Consider the following 15381-nt stretch of genomic DNA (forward strand, 5'->3'; position numbering starts at 1 on the left):
CATTACCTGCTGTTTATGTAACCAGCACTTCATTTTGCCAAGTGCTTTGTAGTCACTTTTTATGAGCTGCTCTCTCCACAGTGCCATGAATTAGACTGGTTTTATAACCTCCATTTATGACCATGGTAAACAAAAGAGAGGCTGATGGGATATTCCTTCTTACCTCTGGCACTTCAGAGCCTCTTCCAGAAGCCCTCCAGGTGTGGATGTTTTGTTGGATGTTGCTCAGGGAAAGATACTGCTGGCTCACTCTTGCAAAGTTCCAGCAGGGACCATGGAGGGCTCTTGTGCCTGGCCTGGGGTCTGGGGAGCCCCTCTTTGAGACCTTTATAAGAGGATGTCACAGGCTCCTCCCCTGATGCCCTGGCCCCGGAGCTGCCTAGTTTTCTTCATAACCTCTAGCATGAATTGGTGTGTTTATTATGTGTTTATGGTTGTTTCCCGTCTCCCCACTAGAATAGGTGCTCCATTCCAATGGGGACTTGGTCAAGTACCCTGTACCTTGCTGTAACCGTAGTGCCTAGGACAGAGCATGGCACAGGGCAGATGCTCTTTGAGTGTCTGTAGAATTGTAGAATAAATGAATGAATAAACAATGGGCAAACAATCCTTCAGTCATTTTTCAGTGGGATTTCAGGGGACCCCATTATCCTGATGGGGTACACGCCTGAAGAGTTGAGAGTTCCTCATTTTCTTAATAACCACAGCATCTGATACACACGACACATATTATGATGTCTCATAAATGTCAGATGAACAAATGAATCAACAAAGAAGGAATAATTGGACAAAGAAACAACGGGACATCTTTTCTCTGAAGGTTCACAGTACTGAATGTTTCTATAAGGCTCAGGTTTTACCCATTTCATGATGCATTCTCTTTTCTCACACCAACTTTGTATCTAGAGGTCATATCACATTGACACCCACATTCATTTAAGTCTAATTTTCCCCCTGAGTGACTGGAAATCCAGTCACAGAGAGCTGCTTTTGGTAGTTTTCCTAAGGACAGCACTAATGAAAATTCAGGAGGGGTGACCCAGTGAGCACACAGCATACCATTCTGAAAGATGGATCAGAACATTTGCCCTCTGTCCTCTGTCACGGTTGCCAGGGGCAGTTAAACACTTAATAAGTCTTTCCGTGGTGGCAGCAGCTTGGTGATGGCCAAGCTCAGAGGTGGCTGGGGGCTTTCTGGTGAGATGCCTCTAGAATATCCATTACAGCTTCAAATCCAAATCTTGGAAACCCAGGGAGGCAATACTATGTCTTCAGATGGAAGAAATGATATCATTTTCTGCACAGCTGTAGCCCTGGCCTGCTAGGGCTGCCTCAGTCAGTTACAGGCAAGGAGCTGTCCAGCATCTCTGAAGTTTTCTCTCTGGGGAGGGTCAATTGGCTCTGGGCTATGCTGTGATTGCCCTCCCTACCACCCTGGAGAGTGAGAGTCGGGCTAAGTGGGCCTGACCTTGAAGGCCACAGCCCAGACAGGCCTGAGGACACCTGGGGAAATAATGGGCCCTCTAGTATCCTCTCCTCCTGCCTCCTCTCTGTCCCTTGCTCCCAGACCAGGCCTCCCTGTGTTGTCCCAGAGCAGAGTCAGGAACAGCTGGAGAAACACTGGTGTTTTAAGAACACATTTGCCTAAGATGCAGGCCTACACTCCCAATTTAATTCTTAATTACCTTCTCTAATGCTCAGTAGAACAGATAATGCATTGTTACAGGAAATCCGATATCATGCCTATTCCTCTCAACACTGCATTGGCGTGGGATTGTGGAGGGAGCATGGAATTAGGAGAAGGAAACTGATACGTAGTTTGACCTGATCTGTGATCCTAGGCAAGTCCCCTGTGTTCTCTGGACTTCAGTTTCCTTAGCTGTAAAAGGAAGTGATTGGATATGGTGATTTCTGAGATCCTGCACAATTTAAGCAAACATTTACTGTGTCTGCTTTCTGCAGCTGAAGTACAGGCTCCAACAATGCAGAGATGAGGAGAGCAGGTCTCTGCTCTCAAGGGGCTCAGAATCTTGTAGAGACACATCCCAGGTCCTGCACATCTATGTTTTCATGGTTTTCCATTGTCAATAGGATTTTCATTTCAAATAAACCCAGCTGATATCCCCTGATGAATCGACAATGGAGGGGAGAGGAAATGGCAATTTATTGGGCACCAGTTGAATGCCTGAAAGTAAAATCTGTGCTTTATATTAACAAGATCCCATTTAACCACTATGCTATATTATAAAGAAGATATATTTATCCTCATGTACATATAGAGAGGCCAAGAGAGTTGAAATAACTTTCCCAATGTTTTACAACCAGGAAGTGGCTGATTCAAAATCAAGATTAGAAATCAGTCCTGTTTGAGACCAAAATCTAAGGACTTTGCTCTTCCTCTTGCTGTCACCCTAGCTGAGACTATAAGATGTGACCCATGAGAGAGTAGATGATTGTCTACTGGAAATTGACAAAAGGGTTGGAAATTGTTTGCATCTCAGTGAAAAATTAAACTACATAAATATCCATTAAGTAGTAATTGGATTGCTCATAGTGAGTTCCTATGGACTGTAGGCCAATATTTAACCACTTGATGCAAACAGCCAACACACTGGAAAAGACCCTAATGCTGGGAAAGTTTGAAGGCAGGAGGAGAAGTGGGCAGCAGAGCATGAGATGTTTGGATAGCATCACCAACTCAATGGATATGAGTTTGAGCAGGCTCCAGGAGATAGTGAGGGACAGGGGAGCCTGGTGGTCTGCAGTCCCTGGGGTCACAAAGAGTTGGACATGACTTAGTGAGTGAACAACAACAATGGACTGTAGGCAAGCTAAAAGTGAAACAGGAAGAAGTTCTCTGCAGTGCCAAATGCTATTGATTCCTAAAGCCTCTACTTGGACGGCAGGTCATTTGAGATCCAGGCCACGTTCCCGAAGGAGTCATTGCTCTCCGTACTGATCTACGACCATGACTTGATTGGGACAGACGACCTCATTGGTGAGACCAGGATTGACCTGGAGAACCGCTTCTACAGCAAACACCGAGCCATCTGTGGCTTGCAGAGTCAGTACGAGATGTAAGTTCTTCCTCCTGTGGAGTCACTGTTGTGTCCTGAGGCTGCAGCCCAGGTGCTGGGAAGACCAGCTAGGACTTAGTTTTAATATCTCAGATGGGCTCCATGTCAGCAGGGCTCACTGCTGACTTGGAAATCGCTCACTACAAATGAGGGTATTTGGGGCTGGGGAAGCAACACTGATTTGGAACCCAGGGCAAATTCTTCAAGAGTCAAGAGTTGAATTGCATTTGTTCAGTTGATTAGCTGGGCCTGGTGGACTGAGTTCTCAGTGGGGAATGATGCTAGAAGAATGATTAACATAACACAAATGCCAATATCCTAGTTAATTACAACCAACACTCACAAGTACTTAAAACATACCACACACTTCACATGGTATATCTAATTCAGTTCTCCTCAAAACCCATTGAGATGTTATTCCCATCTTATGCATGAGGGAGAAGTGGGCCCAAGTCTCTCTCTTTAAAAAGGTTTTTGAATTCTGCTTAATTTTAGATTGTATACTAGGTTTCTTTTTTTAAGTATGGCTTATTTGATAAGCCATAAGAGAAAATTCTTATAAATATCAGCTAGGAAAATATATCAAAAAAGGAAAATATAAAAACATTCATTAGGCTTCCATGGTGTAATTTTAGAAATATATTTGAATATAAAGTAATATATATTCCTTGTAGAAAATTTAGGAAATACAGAAAGTACAAAATGACGCTCAAATTATTTCACTCATAGATAAAACTTACATTAAAGAGTGTGTATGTATTTCTTTTTAGTAATTTTTCTATGCTGCATGTGTTTATAGTTGCTTAGTTGTGTCTGATTCTTTGCAACCCTTTGAGCTCTAGCCCACCAGGCTCCTGAGTCCACGGGGTTCTCCAGGCAAGAATACCGGAGTGGGTTGCCATGCCCTCCTTCAGGGAATCTTCCCAGCCCAGGGATCAAAACTATGTATCCTGTCTCCTGCCTTGCAAGCAGATTCTTTACCCATTGAGACATTGAGGAAGCCCTTTTTCTATGCTATTTCCCCCCAGATTTGGACTCATACTATCCATGCAATTTCCTAAGCTTCTTGATGCACTTATACCTTATATCGTAAGCATTCTATGGTATTATTAAATATTCTTCAAAATCATTATTTTAACAGCTTTGTGGTATTCCCTTATATGAATTTATTATACAATTATATAACCAATTTCCCTTCTTGAATTTCAGGGCATTTACATTTTTCTTCTTTATTCTATTAGAAATATTGCTGCTGTGAGCATTGCCATACAAAAGCCATTGCAAACCTTTCTGATAATTAATTCAGAGTTCGTCCATAGACATGGATTTATTTCCATCGAAAGGAATGCACACTTTAAAGACTTTTAATAATAACGTCCAGATGTCTCTCCAGAAGGGGTGGACCAATTTAGACTCTCATTAACATAGTCCAAGCATCTATTTCCTCCATGGCATGATTTTCAGACAAGTCTCTACTGCTGGCCTGTTATCTGAGCCGAGAATGCCAGCTCAGTCTGGGGACTTCAGTGACTGTAGAAGCCTTCTGGGGTATTTACATCATTCTCAAGTACCTGAGTGGGTACCATTCAGAGAATGATTAGCTGTGTGCACTGTGAAGTCAGTAAAGGAAACCACAAGCAAATGTGGTATGTCTTCTGTTCAGTAGAACTTCCTGACAGTGGAATTACCAGGTATCAGAATAGTTTAGTCAGGTAAGTTGTTCACTGAAGTTTTAAAAATAGACAAGAACACCTATTTCTGGGAAGGTCTATGTATGGTTCTGGGCCTGGCTTGGAATCTTTTTCAGGATCCTCATATTTCCGAACCAAGGTAGGAAAACTGTTTTCCAGTTGTGTTTTTTTTTTTTTTTTCAATGTTTAAGTGGATTAAATTCTGATGAATCCCACATCCCAGGAAGCAGAGAAATCCAAGCTTATCTCAGTCATGGCTCCTAGGGAACATCTCATTGCAAGTTAATGATTTTTTTTTTTTTAACCAAATAGCTTGTTTTTAAGGAAAGAAGGGGTTGGAAAGATCTGGAAACTCCCCACTAGGAAGTGGCACCTCAAGACTTCCTGCCCGGGATATGAGTCTACAATATGATTTTGGAAGAGGAGGAGAAGGGAGGAAAGAAGCAGAGGAACTGGAAGACTGAGCTTGGTTTTCTTCTGAGAAGAAGTATCAGCCAAATAGCTATCCTGCTAGTGACAGGACAAACTAAACCAAAACTACCTGCAAAGAAATCCGTAAGGACAGAGAGCACATTGATGATTGCCAAAGGCTAGCTTGGGCATGGGGAATGAGGAATGACTGCTTAAGGGGTAGCGAGTCTTCTTTTGTGGTGATAAAAAAAAATTTTTTTGGCACTAGATGATAGAGGTAGTGGTTGCACAACATTATGAATATACTAAATTCCACCAAATTGGTCAACTTTAAAATAGCCAATTTTGTTATGTGAATTTCATTTCAGTTTTTTAAAGGATGCATTTGTTTTAAAAAAAAAAAAATATATATATATATATATATGAAACTACCTGAAAAGAAATGTTCTGTCAAGCTACTCCGAAGTTCTGCCTTTCATACCAGCACACATATGCAGAGGTATTGACCAGAAAAGAGAGAAAGCAAAATCAACAAAAACAAAAACACTAGCCCCAAGCATGTGGAATGTCAAGTTAAAGCTAAAGGACACCACACAGGTCATCCTTAGGTGGCCCTTTCACAGAGACCTTAGGGAGCGGCTCCTGAGGAAGCCCGGACCTCACCCTCTGTCCTTTGTCCACTTTTCAGAGAAGGATACAATGCTTGGCGAGACACATCCAAACCTACCGAAATCCTCACCAGGCTCTGCAAAGACAGCAAGCTGGATGGCCCCTACTTCCGCCCTGGGAAAATACAGATAGGAAACCAGGTCTTCTCTGGAAAAACAACCTTTACCGAGGAGGACACGGGTAACTCCCCACAATGTATCCTGTTGAAGTGGTTCTTCTTTTGAAAAGCCTGCTTTCAGTGGTATTGATGACTGAAGGCAATGGTCATCTACTGTAAAGTTAATGCATGGAAAAATAATGAGGAGGATGAAGATCACTTGTAATCCCCAAATTCAGAGATAATGATGGTGCATGGTGGTATATTTCTTCACAGTGTGTGTGGGTGTGTGGGTGTGTGTGCGTGTGCAATATGCCACATTTTTACATAATTTTAAATATGCCATATATATATGGTACATTAATGTACCATATATACACACACACACACACACACACACATATATATATATATATATATAGTTTTGTACTCTGCCTTTTCTACTTCCAATAGATTATGACAATTCTCCTTTGTTCTTTGAAATGATCTTTGATAATTTTCTATTTTATGGCTGTGACATTTCCATTGTGTCCATTTTTATGGTGTCACTTAATGTTTCCATGAACCTCCTTACACATATTTTTGCATATTTCTGGTGAGTCTACAGTATATATCATAGAAGCAGAATTGTTGTGTCAGAAGATAGACAATACCTTAAAATGAATATTATATAGAATAAATACTTGGACACAACTCAAATTACCCCCATAAGTGTTACACCAACAACTCTCCTATTCCAACATCAAGAAATAGATTTTTCTATATGAGCAACATAGAATATACCAGGAGGACCTCAGAAAGTCTTTCATAAATTTAGGATGAGGAAAAAATCCTTTTTAAGGATATAAAACAACTCCTGTACTATCACACCTATCCATTTGATGCTTAAAAATTACCTATATATGGTGCAGTGCTTCTGGTGCAAAAAAACAAATTATGTACATGCTACAGGGTGTTTTGACACTCTGTTGACCCCACCACTTTAATGCCAAGATTTCCTTTTACCTTGTTATTTTGGTCCCAAGAAATTCTAAGAGGTTATTCTCATGCAGAGTTATTGACATTTAGTGTATTAACAATATAGATGAATTTCTGTGAGAAAAATACTTTTTCACAACATACTCTATTAAGCCAATTTAGTCCCTTGGTCGCTATTCTACATTTCATGATTAAACAATTTATTTGCCCACCAAAAACCTGAAATTATGTTCATCAAGATCAGTTTTTGACTGATTAAACTTTATGACGAAGATTTAATTCATCGATTATTTGTTCATCCCTATCGACTTTTACTGACTATAATGATTGCTGTTGGGAGATTCTCCTGGTAGCCTTTTATTTCTTTGGTTAAACCAAGTTCAACTTTCTTATGTCAAATTTGGCCATTCTAAAGTTTGTCAAGAAGATTTTATTCTTTCAACAATTTTTGTCTTATTTGGCAAGTATTTTTTCTACCAATAGTTTTTATCATGAATTACCTTTTTTAAAAATAAAATGATAGAGCAGAGAGTCTTTTCCCTGAGTAAGTGTTGGTAGGAGTGAGAGATCTCAAGCAATAATGATAAGAGTCATAAGACATCAATGAGCACATATTATGTCTATTTCACCACCTTGTTTAGGGCCACTCTGATCCCCCAGGCCCTCTCCCACTATAGTGTTAGCAAATAGCTTTATGTCTCCAGAAAAAGTACCCTCTCTTGCCCCTTAAACCAAGTTTGTGATTCATAGACTGAAGGAGTCTGATTCAAGGGGTGAAGGGAGTCCTGTACTCCAAGACCCTGACTGTGCTCTGAGTCCTCTGGTCAACCCATCTCATTTCCCAATCTCTTAAATTTTTTCTTAATTAATTTATTTTTTAAATTGATGTATAGTTGATTTACAGCATTGTGCCAGTCTCTGATACACAGCAAAGTCTCTCCTCAGTTATACACATATATACATTTTTAAAATATTCTTTTTCAATATAATTTATCCCAGAAGATTGACTATAGTCCCTTGTGCTATACAGTAGGACCTATTCTAAACATAAAAGTTTGCATCTACCAAACCCAAACTCCCAGTCCATCCCTCCCCTTCGCCCCCTCCCCCTTGGCAACCACAAGTCTGATCTTTATGTCTGTGAGTCTATTTCTATTTCATAGATAGATTCACCCTCTTAACTTTCAATCTCTTTCCCCCTCCTACCACTCTACTCCCACCTCTTTCCATGTTATTTGTCCTATTTCTTTTTTGCTATCTCTTCTCTCTACCTGTATATTTTCTCTCTACTTGTATATTTAAATAAACCTTTAAGGAAGTGTTTGAGAATGCATGACAGTTCATCACTGCCCCCGTACAGGAGCATGCATCTGACAAGTCTCTTTATTTTTCTATCTTCCGTGCAGATGAGACGGTGGAGTCGTATGAGCACTTGGCCCTCAGGGTTTTACACTCTTGGGAGGATATTCCCGAGGTTGGGTGTAGGCTGGTTCCTGAGCACATAGAAACACGGCCACTGTACCACAAGGATAAGCCCGGAATGGAGCAGGTAGTGGCCAAGAAATGTTCATCCCCAACAAATGAGACTTTTGCCCTAAAAGTTAATCTTTTGTGCCATATAGTAATGGTTCCCAACCAGGGACAATTTTCCCCCTCCTAGCCTGGACATTTAGCAGTGTCTGAAATATCAGTATTCTTGGTTGTCTCAGGTGGGTGAAGGTGCTACTGGTTTCTAGTGGGAAGAGGCCAGAGATGCTGCTAAACATCCTATCTTGTACTGGGCAGCCCCCCACAACAAAGATTATTCAGCCCCAAGTGAATGTTAAGATTGAGAAACCCTGCCCTAAAATCAGAGTTGGATTTATTGCTCTTTCCTTTTTATGATTTGGGTAATCAAATTCTTTCAGAAGAATATTGGCATTTAAGAAAGTTCAAAACCCATTTAATGTACCCAAGAACTTGTCCAAAATCTATTAGTAACCACACAGCCCGCTAGTTTTCCCAGAGAGGCAATAGATGGAGGCTTATCTTGAAGAATTAGCAAAAACAAGCTGTGTGGAAGATAACTAGAGATCTGGGTTATGAGTTGGAAGGGAAAAGAAAATAACTTTATTAAGAAACTTTTAATGTCCTAGACTCCTTATGGAAATAATATCACTCAATTAGGATATATCACTCAATTAGGATATATCACTCAAGGATATATTTATCCATGTTATGGCCATTTTAAGAGTAAAAGAGGGCATTATTAATAATTAAGCTGCTACAAAGGGCCCACGCCAGGGTTTTCCTAGACAAACAGAGGTGTAGGGGTCACCTAAGCCTTATCTCTTAATATTACCTCATGATGAAATTATTATGATCCTTACTTTTAAGAAATTGAGGTTAGGAGAGTTTAAGTAACTTGCACAAAGTTACTCAGCTGGTAAACAATCTACCTGCAATGCAGGAGACCCCTTTTTAATTCCTGGGTTGGGAAGATCCCCTGGAGAAGGGATAGGCTACCCACTCCAGTGTTCTTGGGCTTCCCTGGCGGATCAGATGGTAAAGAATCCACCTACAGTGCAGGAGACCTGGGTTCAATCCCTGGGTTGGGAAGATCCCCTTGAGGAGGGCATGGCAACCCACTCCAGTATTCTTGCCTGGAGGATCCCCATGGACAGAGGAGCCTGGTGGGCTACAGTCCATGGGGTGGCAAAGAGTCAGTCATGGCTGAGCAACTAAGAACAGCACAACAGAGAGCTGGGATTTAACCCAGACAGCTTGAGTCCCTGGTTCTGTCCCAGTTCTGAATTCACTCACTGTGTAGTCTGGGCAAAGCAAGTGAGCTTGACTGTAACGGGGAGGAAGACCCACACTGCTATCCCAGCCATGGTGGAATATAAACCTAGTGATAGGATGTGTGTGGGTGTCTGAAAAGAATACACTTTTATCAAATGTAGAAGCTTATGCTTATTTCTTAAGATTTACTCCCAGATCTTTGAAATCTTTTGGTTACTGGTGTCCCTCATTTTACCTGTCAGATGTGGCTTCTTGGTTAAAGGTGAATGTTAATGTCTGTTGCCTGGAGAAGTCCATGGACAGAGGAGCCTGGTGGGCTACAGTCCAAGGGGTTGCGAAGAGTCAGACACAGCTGAGCCACTGAGCACATAATGTCTCTTTAGAGACCCTAGGAATATAATCCTTCATTGAATTGGAGTGGGTAGCCTATTCCTTCTCCAGTGGATCTTCCCAACTCAGGAATCAAACTGGGGTCTCCTGCATTGCAGGTGGATCCTTTACCAACTGAGCTATCAGGGAAGCCCAGAATTGGTTCATCACTTCCCAAATGCTAGCTCTTTGCTTACATTGTCCCTTCCTCTGGAAATGCTCTTTTTGTCCCCCTAGCCAAAGCTCCTCCTTCACGCAAATCCTACGACTCCTCCCCACTCTGTTGACAGCCCCACTTACTTCATATAAAATCTGCCCTGACCATCCCAGCCTTTGCTGATCACTCACCTTCTCGCCTGAGCTGACAGAGCACTTAGCGTACACACAACAGAGCTGAACATAGAATCCACTGGACCTTCTTCCCATCTGGGCTTTCAAATCCCTTGAAACAGGGTAAATTTTGGTGTATGGAGTCCAGAGCAATGGATGGGAGGTCCTATTCTATCACTAATTAGCCACAGGACCTTGGATAATTTCTTTGACTTCTCTGAACCTTACTTTCTCATGGCTAGGGGTGAGCGTTGGTGGAGGTAGTGGATGTTAAGGTACATTGGAGGCAATGAAGCATGATACTTCCGACAGATAGTAGAATCTCTGTAATCCTTAGGGGTTGGTAAGAAAAGCCAGGTCTCTATAGAGTCAGCATTGCCTGTGTAAATATGTGCAAGACATTTCTCATCTGCCAAGTAGGAATTTCTACCTAGTGGAGATATTGGAGGAATTAATGAGACAATGCTTTCAATTGCACAGGGCTGCATCTACCACATAGTAGGTGCTCAGTAAGTTTTGCCCTTCTTTAGATATATGCTCTAGTTTTTAATAAAAATGTAAGTTCTGTCTTTGTCAACAAATATTCTAAAAACAATATGGATGATAATATTATATTATATTTACCTAATAACTATTCCTAGTGAAGTGAAAGTGTTAGTTGCTCAGTAATGTCTGACTCTTTGCGATCCCATGGACTGTAGCACATCAAGCTCCTCTGTTCACGGAATTCTCCAGGCACAGATACTGGAGCGGGTTTCCATTGCCTTCTCCAGGGGATCTTCCTGACCCAGGACTGAACCTGAGTCTCCTACGTTTCCCGCATTGCAGGTGGATTCTTTACCATCTGAGCCACCAGAGACTCAACCCTCGTAAAGGGATCTGTTAAAACTGTGAATGGTCAGTGTCCACGTGGTAACCACACTTTCCCCCAAAAAGCTAGTATCTTCTTTTCTTAACAAGGGCCGTCTGCAGATGTGGGTGGATATGTTTCCTGAAGATATGCCTCAGCCTGGACCTCCTGTTGACATTTCGCCAAGGAAACCCAAAGGGTAAGTGGATGCAACTTCATCTTCAAGGAAAGAGACCATGGTCTCAGACTAAAAGACCTGGTGTCTGATACACTACATCAATCAGCTGACACCTGATAATCATGCCTGACTTTCCACCTGGTCAGTTACATCAGGAGATCAGTGGTGGTAGTAATAGTAGCAATGGGGATGGAAATAGTGGCCCCTGTTTTATGGTAAGAGCCCTGAGTGTCAACATTCTTCCACATTCTGAAATATGTTGGTTAATGGAAGGAGGATCTGCTCAGAGAAATTCATATTCTTGATGATTCCAGCTGGAACACTTGATTTTGATGGAACGAAGACCTTGTCTTAATATTTTTAACTTGGTAAAGTCGAGGAAGCTTATAGACTCAAAGCAATACCAGAATCACATAGACACCAATCGACTCAACCTCCAGGGTCTTCAACCTACGTCTCCCTTCCCTTACCCCAGGTATGAACTGAGAGTAACCATCTGGAACACAGAAGATGTCATTTTGGAGGATGAGAATATCTTCACAGGACAAAAATCGAGTGATATTTATGTTAAAGGGTAAGATCATCAGCAAACTCCATCCACCCTTTCCTTCTCCTTTTCACCCTTTAACCCCCAACCAAACTATGCCTCATGGAAGGCACTCCACCCACACCCCACAAAAGGAGGCTTTCTTACTCACCTTGTTAGAAAGGTCACTTTGTCAAATATTTGGTCATTTTACTAAGAATGATTATCTCATGGAATATTTTTATGAGAAAATTTGTTTATATGAATGTCTCTTCCTGTTAAATGTTGACTGCCTAAACTTTTTGAATGACATTCAAAATACGTTTACACCAGCAGGAAGTAGTGAACAATAGTGCTATTGATGAAAGATTAAGTGTTAAGATTATATGCATGCATGCTAAATTGCATCAGGTGTGTCTGACTCTTTGTGACCCTATGGACTGTAGCCCACCAGGCTCCTCTTTCCATGGGATTCTCTAGGCAAGAATACTGGAATGGGTTGCCATTCCCTCCTCCAGGGATCTTCCCAATTCAGAGATCGAACCTGAGTCTCTTATGTCTCCTGTATTAGCAGGCAGGTTCTTTATCCCTAGCACCACCTGGGAAGCCCACAGTGAAACCAAGGTCGCTCAGTTGTGTCTGATTCTTTGCAACCCCCATGGACTACACAGTCCAAGGAATTCTCCAGGCCAGAATACTGGAGTGGGTAGCTGTTTCCTTCTCCAGGGCATCTTCCCAACCCAGGGATCAAATCCAGGTCTCCCACATTGCAGGTGGATTCTTCACCAGCTGAGCCACAGCCTAACACAAAAGTTGAAATTTATACCTTTTCATTTGCTAGTTTGATAAAAAAAAAAATTTACCAACCTAGGACCTAGGAACCTAAATAATTTGTATCTCTCTCTTACATGTTGGCTATGACACAAATGCCTTTGCAGGTTTCCTTTAGCCCCTAGTCAGGGAGGAAGAGGAGGTGGTAGAGAATCAGAAACAATACGATTTAAACATGTTCCCTAATCAAGAGGGAGGGGATATATGTATACATGCAACTGATTCAGTTTGTTGTACAGCAGAAACTATACAACACTGTAAAGCACTTACACTCCAATTTAAAAAATAGGAATTGTGGTTCTTTTAGCAGGAAAATTTCAAAGAAACAAAAAATATTTTTTTTCTCCACAAACTCTGAGGAAGTTAAGAAATTATTTAGAGGTTTTCAAAATAAATATTGCATAACCTAAGGCATTCTATGATTTGAAAAAATGGAATAATAATCATAATAACAGAAGTTATCTATAATAATAACTATAGAGAGCTTCTCATCCAAAATCTTCTCGATAAACTACTTGTTTTCAAACAAAATATTCAGTATACTCTCAAATGCAAACAATAAAGTATAAATATTATTGTAATAAAGTGTACAAATTTCTTAACAACAACAACAATAAAATGTGCCCTCAGATAAAACTCATCTCAGAAACGGTAAATTCTTCTCAGTTTTATCTTTGTCTTCCCCAACAAGAAACTGTCTTCCTCATTGACACTCTCATTTCTGGTATGCCATTAAGTCATTCATTTTAGGTCCCAAATAGCTGTCAGCAGTATCCATTCTCTTCATTGTCACCACATCATCATCATCATCTTTTTTTTTTAATAGTCTTATATATTTATTTGTTTTTGGCTGTGCTGGGTCTTCATTCCTGTGTGGGTTTTTCTGCAGTCACAGCAAGCCAGGGCTACTCTTTATTGCAGTGCATGGGCTTCTCACTGTTGTGGCTTCTTTTGTTGTAGAGCACAGGCTCTAGGACATGTGGCCTTCAGCAACTGGATTTCCTGGGCGCTAGAGCACAGGCTTAGCTGCTCCAAGGCATGTGAGATCTTCCTGGGCCAGGGATCGAACCCACATCTCCTGCTTTGGCAGGCAGATTCTTTACCACTGAGCCACCAGGAAAGCTCCACCATCATTGTCTTTTTCTCCATCATTTCTTGCTGGGGTCAATACTATCTGAATTGGTCTCTCTATGTTCATTCTTGGAGAAGGCAATGGCAACCCACTCCAGAATTCTGGCCTGGAAAATCCCATGGACGGAGGAGCCTGGTAGGCTGCAGTCCATGGGGTTGCTGAGAGTTGGACATGACCGAGCGACTTCACTTTCACTTTTCACTTTCATGCATTGGAGAAGGAAATGGCAACCCACTCCAGTGTTCTTGCCTGGAGAATCCCAGGGACGGGGGAGCCTGGTGGGCTGCCGTCTATGGGGTCGCACAGAGTCGGACACGACTAAAGCGGTAGCATATTCATTCTTACCTCCAATAATTGGTTCTCCACATTGAAAAATGAGTTATCTTTTAAAAACACAATCTGATCACATCAGTCCTGTACTTAAAACCCTTTAATGACATCCTATTTTCTCTGGACAAGGAGCTAAAATCTCTCATAAGTCCTAAAATATCACATATGATGAGCTGCTACCTAACATCTCACTGGATCAGTTCTCCCCCTTGCCTTCTCTAGTCACACTGAGCTTCACTCCTGTCTTAGAATGTGTCCTAATTTCTTCTTCCATAGGGCCTTTGCATATCCCTCACTGGTGACTTCTTCCACCCCACCCACGTCCCTCCATCCTCTCCCCTCCAAGACGGTGGCTCCACAAAGGCAAGGATCACCTCTGCTTGCTCCCCATCAGCCCCTAGCATCTGGCTCAGCCCTTACCTCATAACCGGTATCACACATACCTTGATTGGCCGAGCACCATCTTTACCTAAATAAAGGCACCTCTACCTAAATAATTGTGCCTTTACCTTGAGTGGTACCACTCTTCTCAGAGGAGAAGGATCTTTGTTTGCTCTGGGGTAGTTTGGGGTAGAGGAAGGGATATTTGCTTTCAGAAAGTAAGTTGTATTGCATTATCAATTAGCTTGAATTTAAAGTACCTATTTTCTCAAGAGTTAGTTAGCCTTGGATAAAATACTGGAGGAAAATGTATTCATTATAGCTTACTTTATACTCAGCACGGAAGAGAAAGACCGGATAATACTAAGAGGAAATAACATAATAGATCATTTGGAGTACACAAAGCTCTGGACATATATTATCTCATGTAATTCCTCAGAATTACCATGAACTAGATTCTGTGATTGCTTCCATGTTCCAGATGCAACAAAGGTACAGAGAGTTTAGACAACTTATCTGTGTAACAGAGCAATGTAATATAGTGGGTGTGGAAATGCCCCCTCCCCCATCAAGAAGTCTCCCAGAGTGAGAAGAAACTCATATTAAACTTTCATTTCACATTTCCTGAGTTTTCCCTCTTTATTGCATGAGGCTTCAGAGCTACTCAAGAACTACTGAAGACAATTCCCTAAACTGACTTAGAATGAGAGTCTTCTTTCTGCTTCAGGCCCTTTGATCCCTATTTATCGC

General features: G+C 41.4%; 1 protein-coding gene across 3 annotated transcripts in view; it reads left to right on the forward strand.

Annotated features, from left to right (window-relative positions):
* The window catches only part of FER1L6 (fer-1 like family member 6), a 162199-nt gene that overhangs the window by 132169 nt on the left and 14649 nt on the right, over positions 1–15381 (forward strand). For all 3 annotated transcript variants that reach the window (XM_043484105.1, XM_043484107.1, XM_043484106.1), the window contains 5 exons: positions 2907–3077; positions 5868–6028; positions 8330–8472; positions 11364–11452; positions 11907–12005. In XM_043484105.1, coding sequence (XP_043340040.1) covers positions 2907–3077; positions 5868–6028; positions 8330–8472; positions 11364–11452; positions 11907–12005 — 663 coding nt within the window. The remainder of the gene's footprint in view (positions 1–2906; positions 3078–5867; positions 6029–8329; positions 8473–11363; positions 11453–11906; positions 12006–15381) is intronic.

Source organism: Cervus canadensis, chromosome 12, assembly GCF_019320065.1.
Source record: "Cervus canadensis isolate Bull #8, Minnesota chromosome 12, ASM1932006v1, whole genome shotgun sequence".
In the NCBI taxonomy this organism is placed as follows: domain Eukaryota; kingdom Metazoa; phylum Chordata; class Mammalia; order Artiodactyla; family Cervidae; genus Cervus; species Cervus canadensis.